The sequence below is a fragment of the Grammomys surdaster genome, unplaced genomic scaffold (assembly GCF_004785775.1).
Source record: "Grammomys surdaster isolate TR1022 unplaced genomic scaffold, NIH_TR_1.0 513, whole genome shotgun sequence".
Lineage (NCBI taxonomy): Eukaryota > Metazoa > Chordata > Mammalia > Rodentia > Muridae > Grammomys > Grammomys surdaster.
Window position 1 is genome coordinate 217,109 of NW_021604932.1, and position 20,558 is coordinate 237,666.

The window sequence follows — 20,558 nt, forward strand, 5'->3', positions numbered from 1 at the left end:
GGATAGGAACTTATATACATTTTGTGGTGGGTTCATGTCTGACAGCTGAAGCTATCTATTGGCTTGGTCTGAGATATTAGAGATGCCTTATCTGCATGTTGAGGATATTGGGGCACTGCCCCTACATGACTGATTGTCACAATCCTGAAAAGCATTAATATCTAAGATTTATAAAGATTTACAAAACTCAGTAATCATAAACACACACATATTTTTATGTTTATATTATTTATATTTGTTTTCCAACTAAAAATGGGCAAAAAAAGTGGGCCTTGGGTTCAATGTATTTAATGTAGCTACTTGAGTGGTCAAAGCAGGAAGATTCCAAGCTCTTGTATGACCACCTTAGGGAGACTCTGTCCCAAAAATTAAAAACAAAAAATTGAAAAGAAGGTAAAGTGTTTGTCTAGCACATATAAGGCTCAAGGTTTGATGCCTAGAAACACACTCAGCTCACAAAATGAAAGGCTACTCTATAAAGACATTCCTCTAAAATAGGAACATGAATAACAGGTTAGCTGAAAGTTAGTTAAACTCTACTGTTTATCAGGGAAATGTAAATCAAAATGACTATAAGATGTCACTTTATATCTGCTGGAATAACTATTGTCAAAAGGTTTGTGAAGGAATGTGGAGTAAAAAAAAACTTTTTTATCCATTGTAGAAAGACAATAGAGCCTTGTAGCCATTGTTGGAAGCAATGAACAAAATTGGAAATTCTGAGTAGATTTTTGAACGAAGTAAAATGACCACTCTTAAAATGATCTCCTATGTCTATAGCATCATTACATGTAGTAGCCAAAATATAGAAATGATGTGACATATGCTTTCAATTTTTAAAGGTGGAGTCAGGTTGAGACAGGGTATCTCTGTGTGGCCCTGGCTTTGTGGAACAAGCTCAGTAGACCAAGCTGGCCTGGATTTCACAGCAATCCTGTCTTTGCTTCTTGAGTGACAAGATTAATATAGTAACCTATAGTGTCTCTGCACCAGAGGAGAGTCGGAGGGTTAACACATATTGATTTGGTGATCATGATGTCATGGGCATATGTAAGATGGAATTTTGTGGAGGATCCTACAAGTCAAAAATGGAGGGTTGGGGTGGGTCAAAGGGAAGAATGTCTTGTGCTTTCCTTGAGGATAAGGGCCCATGGAGTTCATGAAGAAAAATGTTGATGGGAACAGCTGATAATAGTATTTGGGAGAGAGAAGCACAGAAAAAACATTGAGAGGATTTGGGATGGTGGTTAAAGGAAGGAGGTCCGCTGTATATAGGATATATTGTAGCTAGAAACAGTTGTATGGAGTTTTTTCTGAGGTTGATTTTCTTGTTCAAGAATATTAACATGGGTAAAGACTGATGTAGAGGCAATAAAAAGCTCATGGGAGACAAGATACAAAATATTTGACCCAGCCATTAGGGTAGAATTTACCCATGACTCTGGTTCACAAAGGTTCATCCCATGGGTCACTGATGGAAAGCTGAAAATGAGTTTTAATCTTGGTGAGCATAGTGCTGCCTTGGCTGGTGAATTAAATTTTATGGCTTCAATGTCTATAACCTTCATATGTAGAGACCTCATGAAGACAATCACCTGTATTTCAGGAAGGAAGGAGGAGAAAAGGGCTAGTGTGGGTCTGTCTATGTTGGGCTCGGGAGGCAAAATGCAGGGAGTTTGATTGCATTTATCCCACAGGGCCACTGCTGGGTGGTTGCTGGGCTTCAACGAAGGTTGGAGACACTGCCCTAGTGGTGGTAAAGCTCAGTCTGAGAGGTGGAAATGCTGGAGGTTATTAGGGTGTTCTAAGCCTGCAATGAGACCAGGGCCATGGGGTTCTCAGACACCTGGACATCCATATACCACTGAGAGTTGCATTTCTATGAATATGTTGTATCCATTGTAGTTTTCCCTAGCAAAGAACTTCTAGTTGTAGGTGTTGGGAAGATTAGGAGGAGGCTGGACAGTAGCTGAGTTAGCATGAAGAGTGACAAAAACAGTCAAGCAACTATAGGAGATGTGATTTTGTGGAGGAAACATGGCCTGGGCAGCAGTCACCAGTTCATGGATGTCTTTCCTGGAGATCTTGTTGTTCCTCTGGGTTTGGTGTTTCCTCAGCCTCCTCCTCTTCCTCTGTCCTTGATTTTCTAGTGAGAAGACATTTTCTTGGTTGGTAGGGTGGTGTCAGACATTTCTTGCAGGAACCCAATTAGTCTCAGCCTGGTCCTGTGAGAAAACATAAGCAAACCACTCCCAGTTGTAAGGAAATGGTCTGATCCCTTCCAAATTTCCTTCTAAGGATCAGACCCTTGTACTAGGTTAGGAGGAGTTAATTTTGGTGTGTGTCAATGTAGGGTGATTGGAGAGTGTTAGGAGTTTTTGTTGATGTCAAATATGTTTAGTGTAGTTAGAGCCATTATTAATTGTACATTGGGGTAGATGGTTGTCTTTTGTTTCAGAAGTTTGGATTTTGGGTTTGATATATTTTTTTTTACTACACCTTGACCCTTAGAGTTGTGAGGAATCCCTGTATGTTGGGCAATTTTCTAATATGTGTAGAAAGTTTTGAATAGAGAGCTAGTGAAGGCAGAGCCATTATCAGTTTTTATCAGTTGAGGAATGCCTATGATGGTAAAGGTAGAGCACATATAGTAAATTAACCATTTTTAATTTTCTCTTGTTTTAGCTATAGTTCATATAAAATATGAGTATGTGTCTATTTTGAAAAAAATATACTTTTGTCTAGAAATTTAGAAACATGGGTGACTCAGTTTACCATAAGGTATTCGATTTAAGGTCTCAGTATTTGGTGTTCATTGTTTGTAAAGTTGGGATGGTAATAATGAATCCAGAAGACAAGCAAATTTTTATTATGATTTGGAGTTGAGCAAGGGGAATATGGGAGAATCTGGTATGAAGCCCCTTTATATTTGTGTTTGAATAGAATTAATCTGTATGTTCAATGTAGGCCCTCACAGCTTAGTACAACTGACTTCATGATGGAAGTATCATTTAGGACATAAAACTCTGAGCATAGACAATACTACCTGCCAAAATGAAAACAAAACAAAACAAAACAAAAAAACAAAACAAAACAAAACAGAAACTAAAAAACCAAAATCCAGATAAGACCCTAGTTATCAAGGTCCAGTTCTAAGAAACTCTATAAATGCATTAACCTTGCTTTATTCATTCTGTCATTCTGCTTCTAGCTAACCATCCTTGCTAACTGAAGTATGCCAATATAGAATATGGTTTTTGTGCTTAAACATTCATCATGAGATAGGCTTGGGGATACACTGGGATCCAGACCAAACAATATTAATAGCTGGCTAACAAACTTTCTATTACTTTAACCTATGTTTGAGCAGTCTTCCTAGATAGGTAACCTAGAAAAGTAATCTTTTAAGTTACATCTTATTACCTGCTTCCCGTATTCTTTCCTATAAAGACAGTTACTCTCTATTGTGCTTCCTAATGTTAGAGGAAGGATAATGTGGGCAGCCTTTGGAAAACCAATGCTGTATGTTGTACCCCACCCTGAATCATAAGCTCAGACCAGTTCTGACACCTGTTCAGTAAAGGTCAAGGACCAGGGTCATGCTGCCTATGTACTGATACTTCTTAGAGTGACATGTAGCTCCATATTTTACTATCCACCCACAGTAATTATGGTGAGAAATACAACAGGTTATGACATACATCTCTAATTACTCCATAGGCTCTGTCCTCAGCTAGTACCATGCTCATTGAAGTCATTAGAATCTCACCCATTTAAGAATTCATCAATTTCCAATGTAAATTTCAATAAAAATTCTTATGCTTTTTAGTATACCCTATGTCTAATAAATGGAACTTTGTTTCTTTGGGATTTTAGGTCAACATGAGTCAGGCAACAAATTCTGCTTACCTTACACAAGGTAACAGGGCAAAATGACTTTGGGTCATCAAAGGTCAAAAGATCATCAAAATAGAACTTTTCTGACCTCCATGTTAGAAAATGATGGTCTAATTATTAACTAGATTTGGAATACCATTAAGATCATACTTTCCTGACCTCTATGTTAAAAAAAAGGAGATGTAATTATTAACTATACTCATGTTTGTTTTGGATAGGTTAAAATAAGGTTGATATTCATTCAGAGTATATTGTCAGTAAAGGTTGGTGAATGCAATAGAACTAAATGTCTATATTAAGGAAAACATTGAAAGATAAAGACTCAAACCCTGTCTCTACTACCTATAGTTTCTGTCATCCTAGCCAAAGGGTAGAATCTTAAGGGCTCAGTTTTTAATCCCCAGTCGAATAGTTTTGGCTTTGATAAAAAAGACAGAGAATCAGAAGAAATACTGATGTGAGCATTTTAAGAATATCCACTATATAATATAGTCTTAAAAGACAGTTTTGTGTTTTAAGAGAGCTTAGCTGTATCTGCTTAGTCAATTTAGATCCCCTATGAGGCCATCTCTAAACATCAAACCTTTGGTTGTGTTTTGCCATTATAATTAGAATAACAGATACTATTTGATTAATATTTAAATTTTTATGAAGTTTTTGTCCTCATATTTTATTCTCAGCAGTCTGGTCATTTTATACTGTGATTTATAACATCCCCAAGCACCTATGATTTATTAAAGCCACAGAAACTGCTCTTTCTTAAACCTTCTTTATTCAATTATATAGTAATTTTTTATTCCTATCAATTACAGAATTATGATGATGAAGTTTATGTCAACTTGACACAAGGTATATTCATTTGGAAAGAGGGAACTTCAATTGAGAAAATGTCTCTCTATTATCTGCCTGTTGGCATATTCTTAATTAGTGATTGATAGAAGAGTGCTCAGCTCATGATGGGTGGGGCCATCATGGGATTGTGATCCTGGGTTTTAGGAGAAAGAAGGATCAGCAAGCCATGGGAAACAAACCAGTAAGTGGTACCCCTTCATGAACTCTGCATCAAATCTTGCTTCCTGAACTTTGCCCTGCTTGAGTTCTTATTTTGACTTCTCTCAATGAAGAACCATGTTGTGGAATTGTAAACCAATTAAAGTCATTCCTTCTCAATTTGCTTCTTTTATGATATTTCATCACAGCAATAATAACACTATTTTAGACAAGAATAAAAAATACAATACATCTTTTCTGGGGGGGGCAATGCAGTCAAAGACTCATAGTTCTTCAAGTACTTTCTGCTCAGTAATCTGAGTCTCTGTGGTCAGTTATACTGAGCTATATTAAGTTCTAGAGTGATATGAAGGGGACAGTCCCAATCCTTTTATTAATTAGTCATATAGCTGTTATTTTGGTATTTTTGTGGAACTCTTAACTGTGGGAATGGGTCTTATCCCTGCTCTTGAAATTCTTTTCCTTCCTACTGTGTTGTTTTATCCAGCCTCAATATGAGGGCTATTGTTTTGAATTACTGTATCTTGATTTGTCCAGTTTGACTGTCATCTCTTGGAGGCCTATACTTTTCTGAACAGAAAACAGAGGGGGAGTAAATCTTGTGAAAGGAGAGGTGGGAGGAACAAGGAGAAGTGGAGGTGTGAATGGCATGGATGTATGTTATTAGACAAGAATCTATTTTAATTAAAAAATTATTAAAAAACCCACACACAGTGAATAATTATGCCCATAAGAATATATCATTTAATTCAAGTTTTTCTTTCTATGAACTAACAGTTCTTCTTATTGTCTTTTCACCCTAAGGACAAATAGCAACAGTCTTTATTTTCCATGACTTGTCTTGTATAGTGGTCAAGGAGAGAAGAATACATCGTCTTTTATTCAAGATGTCTGTGTAACACTAGACACATTTTGTTTACTTAGTTGTATTTGTCAGAGTCTGTGAAATATTTATAAAGATACACTTATTGAGAATGCCTGTGTAAATGTTTACAGTAACAAATATTTTGAATATATAGTTAAATATTCAGTTAAACCTGGGCATGGTTGCTCATGCATAGACTTCTAAACTTGGGAAGATAAAGCAGATTAGTAGATAGTTTGAGCTACATCATGAGATGTTTAAGCATGCAAAACAGCTAGTATATGTCATAATCACTAGGATAAAGTCCATGCAAAAGACTGATTAAAGAGCAGCAGCTAGCTGATTAGTTGATTATGATGTGATATTGATTCTGCAGCCACACTATAAAAGCTCTGTCCTGCCTGATCACAGCTGTGTCAGTAAGGAGGAGCTCAATGGATCTGTTCACATTCCTGGTGCTCAGCCTCTCCTGTCTCATTCTCCTCTCACTCTGGAGACAGAGTTCTGGGAGAGGGAAGCTTCCTCCTGGCCCTACGCCTCTTCCAATTATTGGCAATTTCTTTCAGCTAGATGTAAAGAACATCACCCAATCCTTAACCAATGTAAGTATGCTTTATGCTCTTCTAGGCCTTGCAAAGAAAGGTAACTCAAACTCTTAAAAATGTCTTTTCATTTTGAGGTTATAATTACAGAATTATTATTTTGAGATTATAATATATTCCTCCTTTCCCTTTCTCTTTCCAAACCCTCCCATATGCTCCTTATTGTTCTTTTATAAAATCCATGACCCTTTTATTAATTGTTGTTACACCACGCATATATATATGTGTATATATATACATATATATATACATTTATATACATTTATATACATTTATTCCTAAATATAATCTGTATAGTTTTGATAATGTTATTTTTTTCTGTATGTTTTCAGGACTGGCCATAAGAGTATTGTAATCAATATGTGAAGATAAAAACCTGTAAAGTTGCAATTCTTGTCCCCACCAGAAATTGAGGAAAAAGCAATTTCCATTGTGAATTAGAGAACTTTTGGTTCTTTTCATATTATAGTAATATTTGCAAAGTTGTAAAAATTATGTATACTTCTTCCCATCTTTATTTTATTGCTGTTATACACATTTTATTTTTTGCTAAAAGTGTCTGGAAAAGGACACATTACATCATCCACCAAATCAGGTAGCTCTTTGGAGTTGTGTTTTTATTGGTATTGGCATTTGATACAGAAGTTCTCTTAATAACTGGTGTTTTATTAAGAGAAAATATCTATAAATGTAGAATAACACAGGGAATAAGAGAACTAAACATGTTGATACTATCCACATTGACTTTTATTCTGTGAGCCAGACCACGGATACCCCAGGTTAAAAAACTATTCTCCTAGCAGATACCTGTGCTGTGTGCAGCTTCATTTGTACCCACTCTCCACATTTGTAGTAATGATAGAATGTACTTGGGGTCCTCACTATGGACTTCCACTTTTCTTCATGGGACTAAGTTCCACAGGAAAAGCTTTGCAGGTGTTCCAAAAACAGTTATCTGAGCATTGATACTTATTTTAGTATTGAGTGAACGTGGAATTCTATTGTCCAGGCATCAAGTGATAAAAAAACAGAGTAGCAATGTTGATTATTATCATTGCTAATATTATCATAATTATTATTACTAATATCATTATTATCATTATTTATTCATGAACAAATTTTGCCTATCATTCCCCTTGGCAGAATTTTTTCTCATTCCTTCTTCCCTTTATTTCTTTGAGGGTGCCCCTCAATCCTCTTCCTCCCTGGGGTATCTAGTCTCTATAGGATTAAATACATCATCTCCAACTGAGAATAGACATTGTAGTCCTCTGCTGTATATTTGCCAGAAGCATTGGATGTGCCATGATCCATGGAGAATTCAACAAGGACCTAGAGAGGGGGGAGAAAGATGAAGGGACAAGAGACATGAAGAAAATGAGCAAATTGAGGGTTTTGATCAAGCTCTCAAATTTTAATTTCAGGTGGCAGGTTATAAAGGCATAGCAAAACAGGAAGTTTAGGCAAGGATCATTGCTTAAGGCTATCTCACTATCATATCCTCATTACTTAAGACCATCCCATTATCTTAAGGGGCTTTCAGGAAATACCAGATGTTCTTTAAGTTCCTGGGACCCAAGACCTGGATTGTTCTTTCTTAACCTTGTACTTTAACTGACTAGATTTTCCAGAACAGCAGGTAATTTCCTGGGTTTTGCTCCCAGCATCTCCTCCCTTTTAACAATTTTTATGAGGCCAGTGAGTAGCTAGGAATGATGGCATTATGAAGAAGAATGAGCATTAACCAGAGGGGGGAAGTATTGATCTGATCCTCCAAGTATTTTTTACTGTTGTCTTTTAGGGAGGAGAGGTACTTTAGTCTTGTTAGTGTCTGCAGATATTCTCAGCATGACATTATCAAGAGAGGAACCAACACCAACCTCTGTGCAGTCAGGTTTGTTTCACAAGGGACTCAGAAGTGGACAATTTTGGTCCTCCACCTGTGGTACATCATCATGCACCTCTTGTAGGTATCCATTGTAAGACAGGTGAGCATAAATCTGAGTTTTATCCAGCTCCTAAAGGAGATATATCATTGCAAGGCTCACCCAGTCCTCTATCAGCCAGATCAATTCTATGATAATGTACTTGTAGTGGTTTAGATGCCATGGACTCAATTTGTTGTTTAATGAAGTCAGTGAACCTGGTAATGGCCCAAAGGCCAAAAGCCAAAAGGAGAAGGAGATGAACACAGGGCCCAGGATGGAAGGGAGAAGGATGATAAGCCAAGAAGAGGCAGAGAACAGGTTTTAAAACCACCCTTCTTGTTCTCATTGTTCCTTTCATCATTCTAACCTCTCTCTTATCTTGGCCATACTATCTCTAACTAACCTGGTGTGGTCAGTATAAAAAGAGCATTCCTCATTGAGTGTGGCACAGAGTCCCCTTGCTGAAGGAAAAGCAGATCGAGCCCTCTGCAATTTTGGAGAACCACTTCAGACAGTGAAATGGGGGATTTTTTCAGATTAGTGATGCCAATCTCTAGATGTTCGATGTCATTGTCAATGACCTTTGAAGGCCTGAGTGAACCTATTTGAAAGAACTAGAAAAGTTATGCTAGCCCCAGCAGCACTGAGGCCAAGGAGGACAGATAAGGTAATGGCTGTTATGACCTCATGCTTTTTCCTAGGCAAGGCGTGATCAGCAACAGGGTCCCATGCCTAAGCAAAATCTTCTTCAGTATAATAGGTTAAGCTAGGAATTAACTATACAAGTATGCAAAATGCTGTGTTGTTATTCACTAAATTTGGAATATGAATGCAAGGGGTAAGACCATTGCTGCCAGCCCACCAAGTATCATTTGTGGGAAGAAGGTAGGCAGAGGAAGAGGAGGCATAGGGAATTATCTTATTGCAAAGATAAACACTGGTGGAAGGGACCTTAGTACAAACACATAGTCCTCGGCCTGAGACTGTGCTCAGTGTGTTAGCTCTGCATCTTGCTTTTGATTCCACCTAAATAAGGAGGAAACTTGGATCTCAGTGCCTTCAGAACTCACAGCAATTCTCTCATAAAAGGGTGGACTAGAATGATAACATAACCAACAGGATTTGGTGAGTTCAGGGTGGGAATGATTTAGCACTAAAAAGGTCCTATTAATGACCTCAAAAATAAAATGTTGAGTATCAGCTTTAAAGGCATCATCCGAAGGTAGAGATGGAGTGGGGTAAAGGGTAGGAACAAGGTTAAAGGATCATTATTTTTTTGTGTAAGTTGGGCTTTAACGTTGGTAGTATAATCAGTAATATCAGCCAAATTAAGGACTGGGGCACAAAGTTGGGGGGGGGGAGTGGAATAAGGAGGTGGACCTGACAAAAAGGAACATGGGGGAGACCAAATAAGATTATGATACTTGATCACCTACTCTTTAGAGACGATGTTTCTTTGGGAGAGAGACCATCATCAGGCTCATTGTTGACCAAGGATGTTAACATTGCAATGGAGGGATAAATTTTAACAGGAGGAATTTTTGTGGGTGCCATCTAGACCACAGCAGCCTTAAGGGACATGGTAGAGGCCTTTGCATCAGGCATGATAACAGAAACAGATTCACAAACAGAAGGTGGTTGGTCATAGTAGGACATTTTCTCTCTCTTTTACCATATTCTGAATGTCTGGCCATTGTTTATAGACTTTAAGTATATCATTCACCAGGTTCCAATAAGAAAAGGCCTGAACAGGGACTCTCTCAGGACCAAAGGTGCCATAAAAATCTTTTAAGCAATTTCCAACTATAGCCAGCCTTTTCTCATCAATAGTCCTCTCTTGAGGGAACCATGGACAAACATCACCAATGAAATCAAATAACATTTTTTTGGACTCCACAGGTTTTTATTTGTTTAATTTGGTGTTATATTTTGTTTTTGTGATTTGAAGAGTTCCTATAAATGAAGGAAATATAAGATGAATCAGGTACAGGTGCATTATACACTTAGCAGATTTTGTTAGGTTACATATCGGCTATCAAGGAAAAAATTAAATCACATTTGAATATTGATTGGGACACATGCATCCTAATATTTATTAATTGCATGAAATATAAAAGTTTTAATTTTCACATGCTCTAAAAAATATCTATAACATTATAGGTTAGTGAGTAGACTATAAGTATAATCTAAATATATTTTTTTAAAATTTTTATTGGATGTTTTATTTATATTTCCTATGTTGTCCCCTTTCCCGATCCCCCACCCACCCAGGAACCCCCAATCCCCTCACCCCTCCTCCTTCTTCTCTGTGGATGTAACCTCTATCTACCCCCCCCACTCCCACCTCCCCACCCTCAAAATTCCCACCCCCTGGGGCATCCAGCCTTCATGTGGTCAAGGTTCTCTTCTTCCACCTATGCCCAGCAGGGCCCTCCACTCTTACATATTCAGCTGAAGCGCTGAATCCCTCCCTAAGTGCTCCCAGGCTGGTGGTTTAGACCCTGGGAGCTGTGGTTGGTTGGTATTGTTGCTCTCCTCATGGTGCTGCAAATCCTTTCAGCTCTCCTTCAGTCTTCACTCTAACTCCTCTATTGAGAACCCCATGATCAGTTCAATGGCTAGTTGTGAGCATCTGCCTCTGAGTATGTCAGACTCTTGAAGACCTCTGAGGAGATATCCATATCAGGCTCTTATCAGCATGCACTTCCTGACTTCCACATCAGCATCTACCTTTGGTGATTGCACATGGGATAGATACTCAGGTGGAGTGGTCTTGAGATGGCCCCTCCTTCAGTTTCTGTCCCTCACTTTGTCTCCATATTTGCTCCCTTGAGTATTTTGTTGCTCCTTCTAAGAAGGACCGAATCACCCCCACTTGGTCTTCCTTCTTTATGGGCTTCATGTGGCCTCTGAGTTGCATCTTGGGCATTTCAAGGTTCTGGGCTAATATCCAATAATCAGTGAGTGAATACCATGTGTGTTCTTTTGTGATTGGCTTACCTCACTTCAAATAACTTTTTAAGATTTTTTTCTTAACCCAAGTTCCTCATGTCTTGAAAGATTCCTTGGTACCCTTTAAGAATAAATCATTCTTACTTAATGCTTGCCCCATGACTGTGTTGCTCTATCTTATCTTAAATGGATCAGTCTCACAGGTACCTGACTCTGTGGTGATCACAATTTGGATTTTCTCTCATGTTCATAGGGAAGCAGAAATCCTATGCTTGAAGGATGTCTATGGAAGAGCAACATTCAATCATTCAATCAGACCCTGACCCAAATGCCGTATGTTGGGCACCAATTTCCATAACATGGGAGGGAATTCAACAAGGATCTAGGGAGAGGGACAAAAAAATGAAGGGACAAGAGACATGAAGAAGGAGAGCAAGTCGAGGGTTTTGATCAAGCTCTCAAATTCCAATTTCAGATGGCAGGTTATAAAGGCATAGCAAATCAGGCAGTTAAGGCAAGGATCATTGCTTATGGCTATCCCACTATCGTAGCCTCTTCCCTAAGACTATCCCACTATCATAACCAGTTTTGGGAAATACCACATGCTCTTTGAATGTCCTTTCTTAACCTTGAACTTTAACTGACTAGGTTTTCCAGAACAACAACTAATTTCATGGGTTTGACTTCCAGCATGGATTAGTCTGTATATGCTATTTAATTGGTGGTTTACTCTCTAGGAACTTCCAGGGGTCTAGGTTAGTTAACACTGTTGGTCTTCCTATGGAATTGCTGTCCTCTTCAGTTCCTTCAATCCTTCCACTACTCTTCTTTACTCTTCCTACAATCCAATGCTTGGTGGTACGTACCTACATTTTTCTCCATCAGGTGCTTGTGGAGCCTCTCAGAGGACAGCCATGTTTAGGGTTCCTGTAGGGTTGAAGGGTTGTGGGTCCTGTGGCTGCTTTGCCACAGGGCTCTGGCCACACAGGAAGGCAGCAGGTGGGAAGTCAACAGCTCTTACCCACATGCTGTTGCTGGGCAGGTGTTGGGCTTTGGGGAAGCCACGGGACACCAGGGGTGAGAAAACACAGTCTGAGGCCCTGCGGACAGTTGGAGCTGGCTCGGGGGTTCCCAGGCCTGCAAGGAGGCCAGAGCTGTATGGTTCTCAGGCTCTCAGACATTGAGGCACCACTGGATGCCAAAGAAGAGCTGAGAATAGAGTGGGGGACCCATGGGATGGGAAAAAGAAGGATGTTCCAGCTGGTCCCACAGGGAGTGTCCTTAGGTTGTCAGCAGGCAGCTTGGCTTGAGCTTGGTGGTGGCTGTGGCTGGGAGCACACACAAGCCTTCTATAGGAGATTAGAAGGCTTCTCTATAGGCAAAGGTCTCCATCGCTCCCCATGGCAGATCCTGATGAAGAGAGGCAGTCCATTGTTTCAAGGCATTTATTGTCATGGTGGAAATTAGATAAGTAAAACTGTACCACACTTCTCAGAGCAGGCCTGAGATTAAATATCTTTTGCAGGGAGTAGTGTCTGGGACAAAGAAGTTATTGGCTATATCTTTAGGCTTTTAGATACCCCATTAAAATGGAGATCTGTCTTGAGGCTACATGTCCACAGGTCAAGTCCTCTAACTGTAGAAGGGCTTGGAGCGGTGCTCTTGCATGACTGAAGGTCACAAATCTATGGAGGGCTGAAGTCAGTGACATAAGCCTGGTGCTTAGGAATCAGGCAAAATGTTTAATGCCCCTTTAGGGTCACTGGAGTTTCTAGCCTTAGCTCAACCAGGAACCAGGCTGCCTTTCACAGTCCTACAGGTTCCTGTCTGCAAGTACAACATAGCATAAGTAACAGTGTCAGGGTTTGGTGACTGCTTATGGAACGGGGTCTTTTACTCATGAGCAATTCATTCCTAGAATGTATCTGAAAACCTTTTGCCTCAGTTACATTTGAAACATAATCAACAGACCTGATGAATATTTTGATGTGACAATTCACTGTAATCTAAATATCAACTGCCTCAGCCATCACAGGGTACATTGTACTCACTGCCAATGACTGTTAGCCATTGTTTTGCTTTCCAATTTTCAGTTCTCAAAAGTCTATGGCCCTGTGTTCACTCTGCACTTTGGCATGAAGCCCACTGTGGTGTTGCATGGGTATGAAGCTGTGAAAGAAGCCTTGATTGATCATGGGGTGGAGTTTGCTGAAAGAGGAAGCTTCCCAGTAGCTGAAAAAATTAATAAAGGACTTGGTAAGTAAGTGTGCATGTTCATTTGTGAGCTGGGCAGCATTCAATGAGGAAGAAGATTGAATGTAGAGGCCAGATTTGATCCTGGGGTTGAGACTGGGCCTCCCTATGGTTGTGTCTTCACAGACACCCTTTCTCTTTCTGGGATTACATTGTAGTGTCCATTCCTATTTGTTTAGGAATTATCCTTAGCCATGGAAATAGATGGAAAGAAATAAGACGCTTTACACTCATGACTTTGCGGAATTTGGGCATGGGGAAAAGGACCATTGAGGACCGTGTTCAAGAGGAAGCACAGTGTCTTGTGGAAGAACTGAGGCACACCAATGGTGAGCAAAGCTTTGTGTTTTGACTTTTGCATTCTTTTATAGGTCAGAGTACAAAGGATCTATTGGCATTATTCTTTCTCCAAACTTTTTCTGTTGCTTTTGAATCAGATATCATGAACACAGCTTTTATTTTAATTTTCTAATGAGTTACATCCCTAGCATAAATATGCCTTATTTATTGATGATCACTTTATTAGAGAATAATTGCTATTGATAATTGTGGCAGTGATGTCATCTACATTTATGGATCCTAAACTAGATGATATTTGTTTTTATTTTGTTGAACTACTTTGGTCTTCCTAACCTCACTGATGTGTCAAGGAGTCTTGAACTCTCCATTTCATAGTCCTCAGTACTTATGAGTCAAGGTACATTTTTCATTACTTAGCTGTGTGTAATAGATTTTTTATCATGATTTGAAAAATTATCATTATTTGTTTTTGTTGTAATTTTTATGTTTTAAGAAATTACAAATGATAGCATTAATCTGCATAACCCAAACTTAATAAAATACCTTGTTTAACTAAACCTGAACTGTTTCAATTAACACTACTTTGTCTTTCTCTAAATATATTAAAGATTTGCTTTCTGTTCTGTAAAGCATTTATCTCTGCAGCCACTGTTTTGCCTTAGAGTATGAGCAGATCTTAATTTGCTGTCATTGTGAAAGCTACCCACCCAGAAAGTACCTTTCACAGAAGAGTCAGGTTATCTGCTTAAATTCATAGAATCTTTTCTTTAAGTTCTTTCTTCAAAATAAAATAAAGATTGAAAATCATATCTTAGTGAGGTTCATATTTAAAGTAAAAGTTATCACTGTTTCCATGTATTGTGAATATTTAGCTGTTGGAGGGATTTGTAGATAAAATACTGCTTAAAGTTTCTAAAGTGACTTTACACATTAACAAGGATAAGGTGCCTAATTGGTAAATTTTCATGTATTTTACAATTGTTTTCCATTCTTCAGGCTCACCTTGTGATCCCACCTTCATCCTGGGCTGTGCTCCATGCAATGTCATCTGCTCCATTATTTTCCAGAATCGTTTTGATTATAAAGATCAAAATTTCCTTATCTTGATGAAAAAACTCAATGAGAACATCAAGATTCTGAGCAGTCCCTGGATACAGGTGAAGAAAAATTCCTCTCTTCCTGAAAACAAACGTATGGCCATTCTTTCTCACAGGTCAAATTAAACATGGACTAAGAGTGATGTGATGGTACCCATGTCCTGCCTAGAGTATTATGAAAAACAGGGTATCTGGAAGGAAAGTCTAAGTCATTAGCTAACAAAGAAAAAACAAAGGACAAATGCCAACATGGATCAAGCTGCTTAGCTCCCTATCTGATGGTTTTTTTTTCATCATTGACTTTTAGAGAACTATTTCTATTTATTAATTCAATGATTTTGAGAAAGATACCTAGTCACTCATAGAACATTCTTGCACTACCCACAAGTTCTTGTATCGCCAACATTTAAGACCTACTCATTCCAGTATTTTTCAGAAATACTTTAGTTTATATAGATATTAATCTGCTAAATAAAATTTGGAATAATGCCCCTGGAAGCACTGAAATCATTGAAAGGTTTGCTGCATTAGTTTGGATACTCTGTGATAAGGGAACGGGAAGAAATGACAATATGAATGGTTTTATGGTGTGTAGAACACAAATATCCTCACTATCTTTCCCCGTGATGAATTAACATCTCCTGTTCTCTGCTTATATAGTAGTTCTGGACCACAGATAAGTCAATAAAGGTGTGCAATTGTTGTCAAGTCATATTTAGAGGCCCACTCACTTCTATGTTTGCACTTCATGGCAGAGGTTTGCTGATTAAAAAGCTTTCAGTAGTCAATGAGTTACCCTATTATCTTAACATCTAATGACTTCTAAAATGTATGAATTACATTAATTTGTACCATATATTTCAAATTTATAGGCAAAATTGAATTAGTACTAAATGTGGAAAAATTTATTATGAACCTTGATTATTTGGGCAGGATTTTCTACCTCAATTCTTCTAAGAGCATAGAAAATTACTATATATAAACTGGAGCAACTCTTCTTCAAGGTGATCATGAGTCATATGTATATATATATATATATATATTATATATATATATATATATGTGTGTGTGTGTGTGTGTGTGTGTGTGTATAAATCTAAATATTGTGGAGCTGTGGACCCCATATGTGTGGTCCTGGGTCCTGTTGGGCTGAGTTGTGGTTCCCGAGAGTCTGCTGCCCAAGGCATCTGGAACCGGGGCTCAGAGGGCAAAAGCACAAGAATTTGACAGAGTTCAGGCCATGCATCTCTGGGCTGACTTCGGGCTGTGAGAAGTTGCAGAACTCAGATCTGAATGTGGAGAGATCACCATCTGAGACCCGTTGGGACAGAGCTCTTGGGTGGGGACCCCTAAGGAAGAAGGTGTGTGGGGGTGGACTAGTCTGAGACTCCTGGGCTCCCAGGTGCCCCAGGAAGTTGAAAAAGAGTTGAGACTGGGAGCATATGAGCTGGACAGGCCTGCAGCTGAGAAGGATGAGGGAGAGAAGCACCGGCAGCACCCCATAGGTAGTGAGACTCTTAGATATGGAGACTCACTTGGCTGGGTCATGGCTGGCTCAGCTAGGTTGCTTCTGTTGGTGACCTCCGTGGCTGGAATGCAAAGAAGTCCTTCAGTGGGAGATTAGGTTGTGGCTCATTGGTTGAAGGCCCCCTCTATGGTTCTCCATGGCAGGCCCCAAAGACACGAGGAAGTCCATGGTTTTAAAAGGTTTATAGTCACGGTAGAAAGTGGATGAAGCTGTACCCTGTGTCCTCAGGGAGGGTCTGAGGTTAAATGTCTTTTGCAAGGAGGACTGTCTAGGAAGGAATGCTTAATTGGCTATTCCCTCTGGCCTTTAGTTATCTCATTAATATGGTGATTTCTTGAGGCTCTGCAGCCTTTAGTCATGCTGTCTGCCTGTCCTATATGACTGAAAGCCACAAACCTTTCTTTGGGAGGGGTTGTGGATAAGTGAAAGGAACCAGGGCCTAGGAGCAAGGCTAAACACTTACCATCCCATTAGGGTATTATCCAGGGTTCGAGGCCTGTACTCAACCAGGTACCCAGCTGCCTCTCACAGTCCAACACCACACATAGTATGTATATATTTCTTAGCTTTACCTCATACATTTAATAAATTCTTGTTTTTTTTTCTTGTAGTTCTGCAATACTTTCCCAGTTTTCATTGATTATTGTCCTGGTAGTCATAAGACACTAGCTAAAAATGTTAATTATATTAAAAACTACCTTCTGAAGAAAATAAAAGAGCATCAAGAATCACTGGATGTTACAAATCCTCGGGACTTTATTGATTATTACCTGATTAAGTGGAAGCAGGTAAAGTTAATACATCCTCATTTATTTGATTTTTCAAGTTATTTCCTCATTCACTGAATATTTACATATTTGCCATAGATTTATAAAGGATCTGTCCAGTTTCATTTGAAAACAAACTTGAATATTTATTGGATGTGTAAGAATACAATATAGATTCAGAAACACACATAAGGACATTTTGTTAATTAGAACACATTAACATTTACCTTCACATAAAAAACGCAATATAACTGAGGAGAAAAACAATACAAAGTGCAGGAGAGAGGGAAACAGACTCTAATTATGTCATAGAGTGTGAGCTATTGTGGCCAATAAGCTTTGTACTCTCTGTCTTTAACTGCTTCTCCAAATCCATGCCAGAATGTGATTTTCATTTATTATTTATTTAACACATTGTGTAAGAAAAGTATTCATATGTGATTATCAATTTGTGACTTAAGCATTTTTGAACAGAAAAAAGTGTATTACATTGTGTTTTTTATTCTGAATTTTTTTATAGTCCAGTCTTTATCGGCCTTCCTGTCTGCCTTCTGATTGTTCCTCATCCCATACTCCCACAAATCTCCAAGAGGATGTTGTCACCACACCCATTCCACCAGAACACTCAACTCCATGGGGCCTCAATTCTCTTAAATGTTACGTGAATCATCTCTCACTGAGGCCAGACCAGCCAGTCCTTTGCTGTATCTGTGTTAGGGACTTCATATAAGGTGGTGTATGCTTCCTGATTGGTTGCTCAGTTTCTGAGAGATCTCAGAGGTTCAGGTTCATTGAGACAACTGGTATTCCTATGTAGTCGTCACCCTCCTTATCTTCTAGCTTTTCCCTAGAATTTTTCAACCACAATGGTCCCCATCTTCTGTACATTGGTTGAGTGTAAGTATTTGCATATGACTTTTTCAGCTGCTTGTTGAGCCTCTCAGAGGACAGCCATTCCATTTTTATCTCTGTCATTCTTTCAGACAGGACCAACTCTGGGTCAGAGTTTTTGACCGTGGGATGGTAATTCCATCCCACTACTTGATGTTCTGATTTTCTACTGGAGGTGGACTCTACAAGTTTCCTCTCCCTACTGTAGGACATTTCATTTAAGGTCCCTCCCTTTGAGTCCTGAGAGTCTCTCACGTCTAAGGCCTCTGATACATTCTAGAAGTTCCACCCCACCTTCCACATTTACTTCTTTCTATTCTTTTTGCCAGCCCTAAGGTCTTTAGTCCTGTTTTTCCCCAAAAACCTGGTCAGTTCCCATTTTTGCCTCTCTGTCTCTTTCCCTTCCTCTCTCTCCTATCTATGATTGCTTTCTTCTCCCTCTCAAGCAGGACTGAGGCATCCTCACTTGGGCCCTTCACCTTGTTAAAGTTCTTGCATTCTGTGGACTGTACCCTGGGTATTCTCTTCTTTTCTTTTGGCTAATATCCACTTATTAGTGAGTGCAGGGCTGTAGCTCACGTGTGGTCATGGGTCCTATTAGACTGAGCTGTGAGTACATACCATGCATGTCCATTTAGGTCTGAGTTACCTCACTCACGATGGTATTTTCTAGTTCCATCCATTTGCCTGCAAAACTCAAGATGTTCTCGTTCTCAATAGCTGAGTAGTATTTCATTGTGTAAATGAACCATTTTTTTCATCCACTTTTCAGTTGTAGAACACCTGAGTTGTTTCCAGCTTTTCACTATCACAAATAAAGCCACTGTGAACATAGTGGAACATGTGCCCCTTTGGCATGTTGGGGGATCTTTTGGGTATATGCCCAAAAGGAAGTCTCAGATTGGTTTCCAGAGTGTTTGAATCAGTTTACAATCCCACAAGCATCCTAATCAACATGTGCTATCACCTGAGGTTTTGATCTTAGCTATTCTGATTGGTGTAAGGTGGAATTTCAGGGTCATTTCGATTTCCATTTCTCTAAACACTAAGGACTTTGAACATTTCTTTAAGTGCTTCTTAGCAATTCGAGATTCCTCTGTTGTGAAATCTCAGTTTAGTTCTATACCCCATCTATTTATTTTTTTGTCTTTTTTGTCACTGGCTTCTCAAATTCTTTATATTTTTTGATATTAGCCCTCTATCTGATATGGAGTTAGTGAAGAATTTTTTCCAATATGTAGTTGTCCAATTTGTCCTTTTCACTGTGTCTTTTCAGCTTAATCAGGTCCCATTCATCAATCTTGATTTTAGAGCCTGATCCATTGGAGTTTTATTTAGAAAATTTCCCCCTATGCCAATGAGTTCAAGCCTCCTTTCCACTTTCTCTTCTATTAGATACAATGTATCTGGTTTTATGTTGAGGTCTTTGATCCATTTAGACTTGAGCTTTGTACAATGTGACAAATTTGTATTTATTTTCATTTTCTACATACAGACTGCCAGTTAGACCAGCACCGTTTATTGAAGAAGCTTTCTGTTTTCCATTGTATATTTCTTGTCTTCTTTGTCAAAGACCATGTGTCTGTAAGTGTTTGGTTTTATTTCTGGGTCTTCAATTCTATTCCATTTATTAATCTCTCTGTCTCTTTACCAATATCATGAGTTTTTAAATCATGATGGCTCTCTAGTAGAGCTTGAGGTCAGGGATGATGATTCCCCCAGAAATTCTTTTATTTTTAAGAATGGTTTTTGCTATTCTGGATATTTTGTTTTCCAGGTGAATTTGAGAATTGCTCTTCATCGTCTTTGAATAATTGTATTTGTATTTTGATTGGGATTGTGTTGAATCTATTGACTGGCTTTGGTAGGATGGCCACTTTTACTGTGTAAATTCTACATGTCCACGAGCATAGGAGATCTCTCCATATTCTGAGGTCTTTTCAGTTTTTTTCTTGAGAGCCTTGAAGTTCTTATACCGTTCGTTCACTTGTTTTGTTAGAGTTACTCTAAAATATTTTACATTATTTGTGACTATTGTGAAGGCTGTTGTTTCCCTAAGAGAGTTTATCATTTGTATAAAGGAAGGCTACTGGTTTATTCGAGAGATTTTAATATACAAATATAATGTAATTTTTTGAACTTATCTTTGAAGTTATTCCTAATGGAAATTTTGTTGTTTAGCATGTAACTGATTTATTATCCTATTTACTTGAGTATTGAATGTCTGTAACATTTTTCATAAGGCAAGTATATTGATAAGGACTTTTTTCATTCTTGAATATTTCTTATGTATATACAATTAGATATAGTCATATTTATCCCCAACGTCTTCTCCATTTCTCATATAGCTTCCCTACCGCAACTCTCTCCCAAGTTCATTTTGTTTGTTTCTCTCTCTCTCTCTCTCTCTCTCTCTCTCCCTCCCTCCCTCCCTCCCTCTTTCTCTCTCTCCTTCTCCCTCCCTCCC

At 38.7% G+C, this 20,558-nt stretch overlaps 1 protein-coding gene across 1 annotated transcript in view; it reads left to right on the plus strand.

The window, feature by feature from the left end:
• The first annotated feature begins 6,164 nt into the window (after nt 1-6,164).
• The window catches only part of LOC114633047 (cytochrome P450 2C6), a 31,484-nt gene continuing 17,090 nt past the window's right edge, over nt 6,165-20,558 (plus strand). The window contains exons 1-5 of the mRNA XM_028781664.1: nt 6,165-6,375; nt 13,349-13,511; nt 13,688-13,837; nt 14,805-14,965; nt 17,045-17,221. Of these exons, the coding sequence (XP_028637497.1) occupies nt 6,208-6,375; nt 13,349-13,511; nt 13,688-13,837; nt 14,805-14,965; nt 17,045-17,221 (819 nt within the window). The 5' untranslated portion in view covers nt 6,165-6,207. The remainder of the gene's footprint in view (nt 6,376-13,348; nt 13,512-13,687; nt 13,838-14,804; nt 14,966-17,044; nt 17,222-20,558) is intronic.